Source organism: Anoplopoma fimbria, chromosome 12 (genome assembly GCF_027596085.1).
Source record: "Anoplopoma fimbria isolate UVic2021 breed Golden Eagle Sablefish chromosome 12, Afim_UVic_2022, whole genome shotgun sequence".
In the NCBI taxonomy this organism is placed as follows: Eukaryota; Metazoa; Chordata; class Actinopteri; order Perciformes; family Anoplopomatidae; genus Anoplopoma; species Anoplopoma fimbria.
The window spans coordinates 6,830,790-6,845,331 of NC_072460.1; the positions used below are offsets into that span (position 1 = coordinate 6,830,790).

The 14,542-nt window shown below is 41.5% G+C and overlaps 1 protein-coding gene across 1 annotated transcript; it reads right to left on the bottom strand.

Moving 5' to 3' along the window:
- Positions 1 to 7,144: 7,144 nt before the first annotated feature.
- Positions 7,145 to 14,132, bottom strand: gata5 (GATA binding protein 5). The gene is made up of 6 exons (XM_054609341.1): positions 13,570 to 14,132; positions 11,525 to 11,694; positions 10,012 to 10,140; positions 9,671 to 9,755; positions 9,339 to 9,466; positions 7,145 to 8,375 (listed from the first exon to the last, which is right to left on the bottom strand). Exons 1-6 carry the CDS (start codon positions 14,114 to 14,116, stop codon positions 8,256 to 8,258), a joined length of 1,179 nt encoding a protein of 392 aa, XP_054465316.1. The 5' UTR covers positions 14,117 to 14,132; the 3' UTR covers positions 7,145 to 8,255.
- Between the last annotated feature and the right edge of the window lie 410 nt (positions 14,133 to 14,542).

Below are 14,542 nucleotides of genomic sequence, written 5' to 3' on the forward strand. Positions count from 1 at the left end.
GCATTAACAGTAAATAAGATGTAGTAACATACTGTTTATTCCTATATTTCTTCTTTGTTTCTCATTATATCAGTCATACACAAATCTCTGTCCAACTTCTACCTGTGGACATGTGGTTAAAAATGTTTGTTTGCGCAAAATAATGACATAATGCGTTGTTATCAACAAATATTGCTAACCATGGCTAACATGGCTGGAGGAAACCCCATTAAGTTTTCCAACTTGTTCTCTTGTGTGACGTCATTCTCAGCTTTAAGTCTCAGAATAACTCTCGTTGTCATCCCTCCCGATGACCAGGAATGGGGGAGTGGACAGATGATTGGTTCTTATCAGATCATCAACATCTTTGCGACCCGGTCAATGACCCAGTCGTTGACAGTCACTGTGCTGGAGACATTGCATTTCATCAGCCTGTTCTCTTACACCGTCTGTAGCTATATCTACGATCAATGAATGCTTTGTATTTCATGTATGGCCCACAAATTTGTATTAATTATTATACATGTAATCACTAACAAGGAAGTATAGAGAGAGAGTGACAAACAACATGTGTAGAGAAGACTGGGGTGGATAGCTCGGTAAAACACTGGGCTCTCATCCAAGAGACCACTTTTCTGGTCCTGTGTTAGAAGTAAAGCGTTGACTTATTTGTCAAGAACATCCGTTGTTATTTTTAGCCAAACCACGATCGTTTCCTTAATCCTATCTAAGCACTTTTGTTGCCTGAACCTAACTACGTTGTTTCCTGTGAAGACTTTTGAAAAGACAGAATGCCTGTAACGAGCGTAACTGACACTGTTGCTGGACATTTGCAGACAACACGAAAAAAGAAGAATAACTTTTTGGAAGATATCATACAAAAAGTTGAGTGATATGTAGCAAAAGGCTCAGGCTGGTCCCAGCGTTCGTAGCTATACCTGGGAAAAATTAGTTGAAATTTGTAGAAATCCTATGAAATCAAAATGTATTTAATCCATGTGGTCTTGAACCATACCCTACAAGCCCACACAGGGCAGATGGGAGTCAAACGAAAAACAATCCGTCACCCAGGAGACCTCTGTTCGTTCTCTGTGTGACACGAGGAATCAACGTTGATTCATTTGTGAAGTAATTTCCGTACTTCAGTAACAGCACTTCTGTAGTGCTTTTAGCACACATGACGATCTTTTCCCGGAACCTAACTAAGCGTTTGTTGCTTAAAGCTAACTAAGGCCACGTCCACACTAACCCGTTTTCAAATGAATCCGCATATCTTTTTCTCCGTTTGCACCGAGCGTCCACACTACACAGCGTTTTAGGGCACCGAAAACGAATAAGTTTGAAAACGCTCCCGAGGACGGAGAAGTTTGAAAACGCCGGGTTTTCATGATAGTGTGGATGACTGAAAACGAAGAAGTCCGAAAACGATGACGTAGGCACCGGCGTTCGCTATTTGATTGGTTCTTAGCAGTTATGACGTGTCATTCCCTGATTCGTCACCCCCCTTACCACGTGACCCCTTTCCGTAAGAGAACAACAACAACAGCCTTGATACCGATCGACTAGCAGGTTAATTCAACATGGATAATGTGGTATTTGTTACAAATGTTTGTACATAGACGTTCAAACATATAGGGACTTAGGACCCAGGGGAGCACAGGTGACCCATGGCAACCCGGAGGGGGTTAGTGGTCTTTGGCTTCAGCTGGAATCACCTGTTATGGAGAGATTAGAGGGCGTGTCCCGCGGCCTTATCAGCCCTACAGAACGGACGAATGACGGACTAGTGTTGACCAGATGTATGGACCCATAATCTAGTAAACTTCATTTAATAACTGTTCATTTAAAGTACATTTGCTGTCTGTGTGGGAGAGATAGAGTTAGACCTGCAGTGTTGTAACTAAGCTTGAAAAATAAAACTTCTAAAAACTTCCACGAAATGTGTCTGTTTAGAGTTCATGGAGGAAGATTTTAGAGGAAGTTCTTAAGTATCAAGCACGATGAGTATCAAGAGCAGTGTAATCGTATTATCTGTAACCAAGCAACCAATGTACTTCCTGTTTACACCGGCATGCGCATGCCCAGTGTACGTGAATAGTCACGTGATATTCGTTTTCAGGGGAGCAAGTCTGGACGCACATAATTCCGATGTGTGGACGGAGATCTTAAAACCCCGTTTTCATTTGAAAACGAGTGAAAACGGGTTAATGTGGACATGGCCTAAGTAGTTTCCTTTAAAGATGGAAGTTTATTTTGCAAAGACAGTATGCATGTAATGATTGGAAACCGACACATGTTGCTATATATATGTAGGAAGACGGAGTGACTTTTCATAACAAATCATACGAACCGTTGCATGAGAGACATTGCAAAATGCTAGGTATGTAACTAAAACAGAGCAACGCAAGTTTTACAACGGTATGCTGATCTATTTATCATATTATGTGTAATTTACAGAATCCTCTAACTTTACTGCAGGATCATTGCAGTTTAAGAGCTCTGGATTTGAGTGGCGGGCCTTTTCAGATCGTTTGCGTTTTATCTCCGTTTGTTCCGAGGAAACGGTGGAGTGACGCCCAGAGACACCACAACACAGTCAGTGATTAGAGCCGTATGAACATCCCTCGAGAACGACATCAGCAAACACACAGTTTATCTAAGTGCAACACACACACACACACACACACACACACACACATACACACACACAGAGTGAAGAATGGGACCCGAGGCAAATTGCTGAGCAGACAGCTTGGCGGAAGTTTTGATTTAATGGCTGAAAATTTGTTGAATAAAATGTGCTACACTCACTCTTAGTCTCTCTCTCTCACACACACACACGCACACACGCACACGCACACACACACACCCAAAGCAGTAACCCGACATAGACCCAGAGTACAGAAGAGAATATCCTGTTTGTTTGCAGGCAGTAGTTGAATGGAACAGTCGAGGAGCACAGCCCTGGGAAAGACCGTCTGCGGCTGTAGACAAAGAACAAAAAAAAAAAAAAAGCCATTTCTCACTAACAGTTTGCTCGTGTTATTGCTGGACCGTGTCCCTTTCCCGCATGTCAGCCCAGGAATTGAGTTGTAACACTGCGCACACACACACATTCAGATGTCGCGGAGCCGTCCAGGAAGACAGAATGCTGCCGAGAACATGAAGGAAGGGGAAATGCAGGGCCCTCAGGAGCTGAATCTCTCTCTCTCAGTCCTCACACGGTGAAAGCAAACCCTCTCTTAAAGGGTATAGAGGGAGGTCTGACACACCAAACTCAAAAGCTGTTACAGAGCCGGGGCAGTCGTCGCAGCCTTGACACCGGTAAGACCGCAGCCTTGATGCTTTGAGGTCTAAATCAAATCCAAGGCTTCTTTGTCACCGCCGGCAGTCGGTTAAAATTAATGTATTAGCCTCCTTCACCCAACAATAGTAGATTTACAATGTTTAAAGCAGGAAAAGCAGAGGTGGTCAGAGGGGAAATACACAGCCATGTAAATTCATGGTCGTGTATTTATTCTTCATTGTATGGCTCTCTGCGAGCATGTTTGCAGCGTTTAGAAAGCGCATAAAAAAAACAAAACCACACACAAAAACACGCTGCAAGCAGCACATACGACACTGACAACAAAAACTGTTTACAGGGGGACAATAAGAAGTGATGGGCAAGGCTTGTAATGAGCATGACAATTCAAATAACCTGACGAAATACAGACAATTGATTGTTAGGGTAACAGCTAATAGGCTAACATTATGTTATCTATATAGTTACTTTCAGAACGTGGAATAGGGGACAAGCAAGTTAAACTTCGTTTGGCTGACCAATCTAAATTCCCTTTCACTTTGCTTCATTTTTTTTCTGGTTAATTCAGTAACTGATGCCTGTCGTTAAAGAGGATCGCTATTAATACAAATATTGGCATGAAGAAAGTTTTCCTGATTTAACTTTTACTAATCTCTGACGCTGCTGAGGGGCTCAAATTCCAAATGCACATGATAACGTTACCTAATAAAAGATTAGATCAGTGGGTTTTTTTTTTGTACAGTCTCTTCGTGTTTGAAAACAGTATTTGCAAAGTCATCTTTGATATTTTGCGCAGTCAAAATCGCCTATCAATACTTTTTCCTCCACTCATTGAATACACTTGGAAACTGATGTTTTTTGAAGCCTGTTTATAGGATGCATGGGAAGATTGAAATTGGCACCCTAATATAATATAAATATATTCAGGAAGAAATGCGGTTGGAAAGTTTTACAATTTTTGTGCAACTGTTTTTAAGGTTTTACTGCTAGAGGTATTGGTAAAGCAACAAACCCAGAGCCAATAGCAGTATATTGACACAGTACAGGAGGTCTTTGAGCAGCCCCCCTTCCTCCAGTCACACTCTACAGGTCTCACTGTGACACAGCCGTAATGAGGCCACTCAATTCAACAGCAATTGAGTGTAAATGCGGCCGTAAGAATTGTTTGAGTGGAGGAGCTGTCTCTTAAGCACTTAGCCCTCACTGATAGAACAGAGCTAATGCTGGTAGCTCACTGTGTGTGTGTGTTTGTTTAGGGGTGGAAGGGGGGGGGGGGGGACACTATTGACTTTGAGGTTAAAACAGTTGGGAATTTTTATTCCATTGATGCTGTAACTGGGTAAGAAGAGCTACTCACTTTATTATGACAAACTCCATCTGCTGATGAAGTCCATGAGAGGGGGATGAAAGCTGTAGAAGAAAGCTAATGCATGATTCATTCATTATCTGTTACTCTTAATAACTTTAAAGTATGTTATAAATTATTTATTACATTACATACACTGCTTATTTATTATAACAAAATGGTATCAAAGTGGGACAAAGTCAAGATATGTAAGGCTGTACTGCATCGATTTTCACCATTCTTTCTTATGAATTGTGTCTTTTGAATCCCCCAACTTTCTGGTAGTGCATTACTAAATAGCTGGAACACACCAAGTCACTGAATCTTGATCTGAAGCCAAACAAAAGGTTTCAAAATATTTGCCAAGAGAATAAAATAACTTTTTATGTGGGTTCCTTTTAGTCAAATATTTACCACGTCACCATAAAGTGAATCAGTGCATAAAACAACATCCTAAGCTTCACAGTAATAGAAGTTTTACTTTTTACTATACCAGAGAATAATAAAAAAAATTGTAATTTTAGTTGACATCCACTTTACTCTTGTCCCTCCCAAACTTAAATAAGAATATGTCTGCATCTTCAAGTGAGACTGCAAGAGGCCTCTCCCAACAACAGATAAGACAGCAACATCTTGGCCAACAGTCATTAAGCAGGGCAGTGTCGGTGGTGCACCCGTGCCTGGATGTCGCCATGGCGGCAGTAAAGCAGCAGCCTTGTTGCTGACAGGCCTGTATTTTACTCAGGTTGCGTTCAATTCCAACCCGGCCGCCATAAAGCAGAGTTGGAACACAACCTTTGGTCGATGATGCCCGCTTAAGCAACCAACAGGAGAACACACCCTTCCTGTGCACACACACACACACACACACACACACACACACACACACACACACACACACACACACACACACACACACACACACACACACACACACACACACACACACACACACACACATATGACTGTGTACATTGGAGCATGGGCTAATATAACTTTGCTAAATATACATGCAAAATGCACAAACATCTTTGCAGAAATGCCCAATAGACAATGCAGTGCAGGGATCTATATCAGAAAACAAAATATAATGGTAAATATGAGAAGATCTGGTCATAAGATGCTATTGTGAAAAGAACACAGTATGTATAAAGAAATAACATCACCTCGTAGTTTAAATTTCAGAACCTTTGGTTCAATAGCATAGGACTTCAACCTTTGCCAATTGCTACATGGAAAGCTCTACTGACTCAGCTAAAATAAATAACCTAAATTTAAAAAAACTTGACTTCCAATTTGACTCAAATAATATTTTCCCATATGTGTGCAGAAAAATAAAAAGCTTCATAGGATTATCAACCAGTGCGATGCTGATTTTTGTAGGAAACAGTAACTAGTAAGCTGCCCATCAACCAGTCATTAGTCACTGCATGTTGCAATTGAGTGAGTGAGTTAAAACAGTAAGATAAAAGTAACTGATTAATGGTTGAAATTCTTTGCTATAAGTAATGGATAAAGAGTTGGAAAAGATATTTTAAAAAGTATGTATACACAGTTGAAATAGTTAGCTAAAAGTAATGGATAGCGTTGAAATAGTTAGCTAAAAGTAATACATGAAGAGTTGTTAGAGTTACCTAAAAGTAATGTAAAACAGTAAGATAAAAGCAACTGATTAATGGTTGAAATAGATAGAATACAATGTTAAAAGTAATCGATAGTTGGTTGAAACATTCAGCTAAAATGTATGAAAAAAATGATGAAATACTAACAGTCAGCTAAAATTATGTATAACCTTGAAAGAGTTTGCTAAAATATTATGTAAAAACTGTTAGCTAAAAGTGATTTATGAAAGATTAAAGGTTTAACTAAAAATATTTAAATAGTTGAAATAGTTTGCTAAAAGTAATGGATAAGCAGTAAAAATAGTCAGCTAAAAGTGATGTATTAACAGTTGAAATAGTTTGCTAAAAGTGATTAAGGAAGAGTTTGAAGAATCACCTAAAAGTAATGGATAGCGTTGAAATAGTTAAAAAAGTAATGCATGAAGAGTTGTTAGAGTTACCTAAAAGTAATGATTAAACAGTTGAAATAGTTTGCTATAAGTAATGGATAAATAGTTGGACAAGATATCTAAAAAACGTATGTATAAACAGCTTAAATAGTAAGCTACAAGTAATGGATAAAGGGTTACAAGAGTTAGCTAAAAATAATGGATAGAGTTGAAATCGTTAGCTAAAAGTAATGGCTAAAGTGTTGGAAGAGATAGCTAAAAGAAACAATGGATAGACAGTTTGAATAGTTAGTTTAAAGTAAAGGATGAATGATCAGAAAGACCACCATCAACCACTCCAAGAGTATAGTACAATAGTACAATATAAATCTGATCAAACCGACCTAAACATTGTACGAAAGAAATATTGTAACCAGTTTTGTCTAATTAACAGTGTCTACTCGAAAACCAAACAAAATGTTCATACATCAAATGAATAATATGTGAATCAGTTTATTAACCTGAACAGATTCCAAAGAGCATTGATAAAAAGAGAGGGAACAAGAGAGAGAGAGTCCTTTGGAACATTATAACAATAAAATTCCCTTACATATTGACAAAATACACACAATATAATTAGATTATTAAGTTTAGAATCATTCACACTCGTTTCATTGTGCCTTCAATTGCTTGAATGAAAAAACGGAGTCATTGCACTTTCATTAATGTCAAATATTAAAGCAGTAAAATGAAACAAACTTCTGATATGTAATCATGATGTCAGAATCAAAACGACCGGTTCTGATTGTCGATGAATCGTACAAGATGCAGTTTATATCTTGTAAAGTCACTCACACAACCTAAGCGTCAAAACACCAGCCATTCTACAACAGTGAGTAGCGGGGCTATATCTGGCCGCTTTTAGTGTCCACCATGACTTTTAACTGTCCTTATCTCAACATAAATAATGTGCCCATAAAAGTTAATCATCTACACGTCCGTAATGAGACGTGTTCAACAGCCATAAAAAACAAAAAGAAGGTATTTGTCTGTCCATTTTCCGCTTTTCTTTCTGCGATGGCAATAACACGTGCTCTCGTTATGTTCTTGGAAAGACCACAGAGAGGTATCGGCAAACACCAGCCACAACAACAAAAACTAAATGAAACTAAAGTCAGTTGTCAGCTATAAAAAAAAGAGATTATTGAATCCTCGTTTATTTTTTTTACATTCCACTTGATTGTCTTCCGTTGATATAATTGGTGAGTGTTTCTCCCCAAAGAAATAGAGATTTCTTCTAGTAAAAGGTAGTTCTTGTTGTCCCGCTGAGGAAATGTGTGATTTTCCGGATTTCCAGCGTCAGTTTTTTTAGTCCTATTCCAGCTGTGTTCTTTGCCCTGGCTGAGCCGTCAAGTCAGCTTGCTTTGTACGCATCCTTTTGTTAAAAGGAGCCCTGGAGGTACCCTGTGTCCAGTCGCAGAGCTAGTGTGTCACAGTATATAGTACGGCAAGCTGATAGGGTCAAGGTGAACAAGAGAGCTCCTGAACACATGTAGGCATCAGATAGTCCCAGCATTCTCCCAAAGCTCCAGAGTGGCGAGATGCAGGATGGAGAGCTGCTCGGCATTCTGTAGGCCTCACGCTTGAGACAGAGCGCACCAGGAGTTCTGTGGGGCCATGGAGCTCGGGGTAAAGGGAAAATCCTCGTATTTAATGTCCACGTGTCCCGATCCTGTAACGTCTAACTGAGACGGCGCCTGCGGGGAGGAAAGAGACATTTGATTTGATTTTACACATAAAAGTCAAATTGCTCATCACGAGGGGGGGCTACTTAGTCTGTGAAAATAGCTGTCAAATGTTCCTGTAGCTCTGCAGGGAGCTTTTTCTAAAAGTGGATGATATCAACCGGGTTTTCTTGAGCTTATGTCATCGCCATATCGGTTAATTCCAATGGAATTCCAGAGAATTCAATTGCAGGGGTTGAGTAAAGTAAAGGTAAAGTTTCTCAACTTTGGGGAACTCTGACAACTACTCTTTTTACGTAACTTAAGCTACTGAACATAACCTTGTGTGACTCAGTGACCTAGCCGCATAACGTCCTCAGTCAATATAACTCAACTTGTGGTTTCACACGGGACATGAACGCGGTCCCCCAGAGTAAAAGTCCTGTGTCCCACCCCCCACCGCTCCCACCCAAACTGAGAGAACTTCCTCGCTCTTTGTACTACGTCGGTTGCTTTGAGCGTCCAATAACCGGTGTGAAGATGAGTTCCCAGGTGAGTTAGTAGCTCGGTGCTTCGCATACAGATGCCTAAAGGCGCCTTGTGCGTCAGTATCAAGACACCGAGGGCCACTGCTACGAGCGTTGGTATTAAACGCCCTGCAAGTCAGACCAGGCTGGCCGTTCGACCAATAGCAAGTCGTCTTGTTGACAGCACTGACCTTATAGGGAACAGAATGCTCAAAATGGAGGAAGCTATCAGAGCTCATTAGCTGTGATTCACCATTTTACTTTTACACTTTTACCTAACCTCCTCTGTATAAACTGTTTTCAGATATGAGACAAGAGCTGATGCTTAAGAAGCTGAATGCCTGTTGTACCAATTGCAACTGCGCTAGCGAGGGCGCTAATGGTCAGGTTAATGGTCCCTGGGTTTTTTGGGGGAATAAAATGCCAATGCACACTATGCACCATACATTTGAATGGAAAGGAGGTTTACCTGAGTGGCAGATGTGACCGTCTGTCCGGCGTACGGCGAGGGGGCCATGTTGGGTTCGCTCTTAATGGTGGAGGCGTGTTCTGAGGCTGACAGGGAGGTTGGGGAGCTGGTGTCAGAGGCGGCAGATCCTGAGGACACAACAGGACAGGTGAAATGAGATGTTATTACTTGTTCTTTGCTGATACTGACTCTTCTGACCCCGAAATTGCTTTTGAAAAACTTTAGATATTTTATTCTAAGATGAAAAGTAGATCAAACTGTGGGTTTAGATTTTGCAATCCATCTCCTCCTCTTACTCCACCACACTCTCCCAATCTTTCTCTTCATCCTACCTGTGGATGTTTTAGCCTTGGGCATCTTGGGTTTGCGCTTCCTGGTCTGAATGCTCTCTTTCTTCATGGCCAGAGGTCTGGCCACCTGCAGGGAGTACAGAGCAAACCCACATTAGCTGAGCAAACCTCCCTGTCCCCGATACGCCACGAGGCCACAGTGTCATGGCAACCCACACAAGTTCCCCTCCCACACTGACGCTCTGATAACAGCCACCACGATGCCCTTGGAGAGGTTTTGTTTTTTTACAGAGGAGCTGTTTCACACACTTCAGGGGCTTGAATAGGGCACATTGCAGGCCAGATATAAAGCAGCAGATTTTAAAGAAGTAGTTGGGACCTACCCCATGCAGCTTCATGTAGAGGCCGCAGGCGTTGCACACGGGTTCCCCCTCAGCATTGCGTCTCCACAGCGTGGTGGTGCTGGTGTGGCAGTTGGTGCAGCAGAGGCCGGCCCGGCGAGACGTGGTCTGCTGCAGGTTTAGAGGAGGGAGGAGGACATTTGAATGAAAAAGACAGTTTGACTTTTGTTGGGTTGAAAATCCAACTAAATGCCGGTGCAGTCAGAAATAGGTTCACAGCTCACATATTTCTACCCTCGAGCTGTAGTTTGAGAAGCTCGAGTGGAGTCGTTCCCTTAACTCTTTAGAATGAATCGCAGGATGTCGGCGCGCGGTTTGGTACAACAATGATCCCTCCACATACTCCGGGCAAAGGCTTCAATAACTCCTCAGTTGGACAACCATAAATAATTTATTTTGTTTTGCTGCACTATTGTATAACTGTTAGCCCCGCAGCAAGTGCGAAGTAAAAAAGCACCATCACGTAGCTTTTGGAGGAGGGCCCTAGTCTAAAAGCGTCCTGTCGAAGGGCAAGGTCGCTGTAGGGGCAAATAAAAACAGGGAGAGCACCCCGCCGGTGAGCGGGAGATGTTGGGCAACACGCAGCTGCTCCAGAGAGGCGGGTTCCTGGGAAAAAATGCAGCCGTGAAGCCTTGACACATGCCCCTCGCTGCACAACCACCAACGCTTGTTTTTCCATTTACTAAATGCTTACAACCACAAAATAGGAATTTACCTGGTCTGACCTCTTTGATGACATCTTTAGAGCATTCTAAATTCACATTGCTATTTGATTAACTTGTGGTTCTCATTCAAAACTGTATTTAAGTAAATAACATAAAGAAGAATGTAAAATAAAGTAACGAAGAGCATTGTAATACTACACATCCTTAGAGGGGGGGTCTTGTGGTTGACAGTATTATAGAGCTTAATTTAGGCCAATATAAAACAGTATTTTAAAAAACTCAATACATACATAAGAAATAGAATATCTGTTATTCTTCTGCTTTTACTGTGTTTTTTTTTTACTGTGTTTTAGTAATTCACAGATTACTTCATCATTCATCACTGTATCAAATCTATCTTTATTTATTACTTTCTGTTCATTTTCCTTGTTTTTATGTCTTTGTAAAGCACTGTGTAACCTCTAAATATTGTTATTAGTATTGTTTTATTACCTTTGTTATTATCATCATCATTTTTACTATTTTTATTATTATTATTAGTTTTAAGTATTCTGCTAGGGCAGGTATAGCCAATTGAAGTGGAAATAATTGTTATATTATTGGGTTGTTTGGAATAAGAACAATATATCATATTTCATTCAGTGAACAGATGTTTTGACAAAAATAAATCAGTGAATGAAAAAAAAAAAAAAAAAAAAGAAGAAATTTGAAACTTAACCTGGTACTTAACTGTACAATATGTATTATTATTTCATGGACTCATCATAAAATGTAAATTTTTCCAAGTACTTCACACTTGTACTACAGTAAATGTGGGTAAATGTTCTCACCAGTCGTTTCTGCGGTTTGATGAGCGGCCGGTTGATGCCGTTCATCTTGTGGTAGAGGCCGCAGGCGTTGCACAGGTAGTGTCCGGTACCGTCCCTGCGCCACAGCGGCGTGGACACCGAGCCGCAGTTGACGCACTCCCGGCCCTCTGTGGACATGTCGTCGATCAGGTCTGCACACACACACACACACACACACACACACACACACACACACACACACACACACACACACACACACACACACACACACACACACACACATATATATACAGTGTTAGATAGAACATGAACTGTTTAGAGGACATTTTAACCCCACATGTGATATGAGAGAGAGAGATCAACCCCCCCCCCCCAGAATGAATCAGAAGGGGAGACAGAATGTCCAGAGGAGGAGGAGGAGGAGGAGGAGGGAGGTTATCAGTCTGAAGGATCCTGGGGTCCCCCCCCCAACCCCCCCAAACCCATCTATCACTGCTCTGACACACGACGGACTCCTGGCATTAATTGCCCGCATTCCTAATCCCTCAGTTTAGAGCCAGACCTCATGAGGAAGACCCCACAGGTCAGGGATGAAGATGAAGGTCTGCCTGGCTTTCTCTGATTGTGGCTTTTGAGAGGAGAAAATGGCTATACTTTAAGAAAATAAATGATGGAGGTTGGGGGTTTTTGGATTAAGATCATAACTGAACAGAGTCTATACAGCTAATATTCCAGACTGTTTAATCACTATGTATCAACACACACACACACACACACACACACACACACACACACACACACACACACACACACACACACACACACACACACACACACACACACACTGCTATATTCCACACAGGATGAGATGTCATAATGATATTATGATGAGGAGCGCAGGAACAATTCAACTAAATTGGATTAAACCATTTATGTTTTATTTTTTTCGAGGGATGCTGAATTGATAAGAGTGTAGAATAAGCATATATAATAATTCTGCCTTTGCCTTTTCACTCAGATTGTTTACTAGATTCTATGTAGACTGTATTTATTTATTGTATTGTGTTTGATGGCTGAATAAAACACCACTACTAGTGTCCAAGACTTTTCTAAAAGGCCGAAAACCATCAAACTCAAACTCTTAACGGATTCTTCTTCAGCCAATCAGATCCGCAGAGGTCTGTGTCGTCTGAACAAAGGTGATAACTGCTGCTATTGTTGTGCCAGAGGCTCTTTTTTTGTGTCTCTGTGTGTATTGAACTCGGGATTAAATTAACATGTTTAATTGATTGTTTTATTTTTTTTTCGTTTTTAAACCTCTCTTCTGAAGAATGCGTATTGTCTAAATGTAATATGGGATTGTCTATAGGGGACTTTGATTGAATCTCGTCCTCTCCCCCGTGACACTCTTTATCACCTTTATACTGTATAATAAATAACGTGGCATTTGACAATCCCCTGATAAAAGAAGGGAGTGTGGAGATAAAGAAACACAATAAATAAAAAAAATAATTAATCTTAAGTAGAAGCCATATATAACAATAACATGCTTGTATTAATGTCCAGAAATGTGATTTCATGAAACAGATGTAATTGATGGGAAAATATGAACGAATAAAAATGGTTATCGGTGTATTTGGAGGTGAGGGTTATAGGAATATCCAGAGGACTATTTAATAGTACAAGTATCATATTACACTTTTTGAATTATTGGAAATTGTTAAAAATGAAAGCACAGATCAAAAAAAAAAGAATGTTCAGATTTTAAGATAAAATATTTAAACAAATTCCATTTCTGTTTTCATATATTTTTTGTATATTTATAAATCTATTTATATTTTATGTTTAGATGTAATATTGAATGTTATGTATATTCTTGTGGTCATGGCCAGTGTGTATATAAACGTTATGTAATGATATAATATATACTATAATAACGAATTCATAATATATTTGTATTTCCCTCACACAGTTGGTTTACTGATATCTGCTTCTTTATTTATGATAATATTTTCAATATTTTCTGACTTCAGTCTTAACTGGTTCCGGGGCCTCCCCGTGCTTACCCAGACTGGTTCTCCTCCCAGACAGTCCTCCGTGCCGTCCCTGCAGACTAATCACCCCGCTCTCAAAGGGCCCCGGCGTCCAGGAGGACGTCGCCATCTCCGGGCTCATGTAGGCGTACGGGCCGGAGTAGGATCCGCCGACGGAGCGCATGAGGGCCGCCGCCCCGCCGCCGTACTGCTCCCCCCGACCCCCGCTGCCGAGCACCAGCGGGCTCTGGTAGGTCGCGTCCCGGCCGGTGTTGCTGCTGACCGGCGGGCTGTGCGAGTACGAGAAGCCGTGGTGCGGAGGAGGGTGAGGACTGCTGCCGGGCGCGTAGGAGGAGCCGTCCGCGCCGGCGCCGGTCTGGGGCCAGCCGTGGTGCCCGCCGAGGCCGTGCGACTGGTGGGTCGAGTCGCAGGACTGCAGGTAGGGCAGCGTGTTCAGCATGGCCGGGACTCTGGTGGTGGGGACGTAGACCGGGGAGCAGCTGGCCGACGGGTGCATGTAATTCCCGGTGTCGTGCGCGTACGGGGACTGGGTGGAGGACAGGGCCAGGCTCTGGTACATCTTCACAAACCGTGGTGGGGTGGTGGTGGTGGTGGTGGTGGGGGGGGGATCCTGTCCTCCTCAGAAGAGTCTAGTCTGGGTCTTTTTTTTTTTTTTTTTTTTTAGCCAAATGCCTCAAAGGGATTCTTGTGGAGCTTCTTGTCCTATGAAAAACAAAAAAATAAATCAGATTAAAATACTTAATAATTAACGAGAGAGACATTTTCCACATTTGTGTGTCAGTCCTTTAAAGCGTTACAATGCAACACGTCATTATGCATGTTGAACTATGTTGTGCTTATGAAAATATAAAGCAATCATTCAGTATCATCAGCCATATTTCACCTGCATCATTGCGACTGACGTGAAACATGGAAGTAAAGCGGCGTTAACGACCGCTGATAGGAGCCCGACGGTCATTAAACCACGATCATAACGGGGAAACCG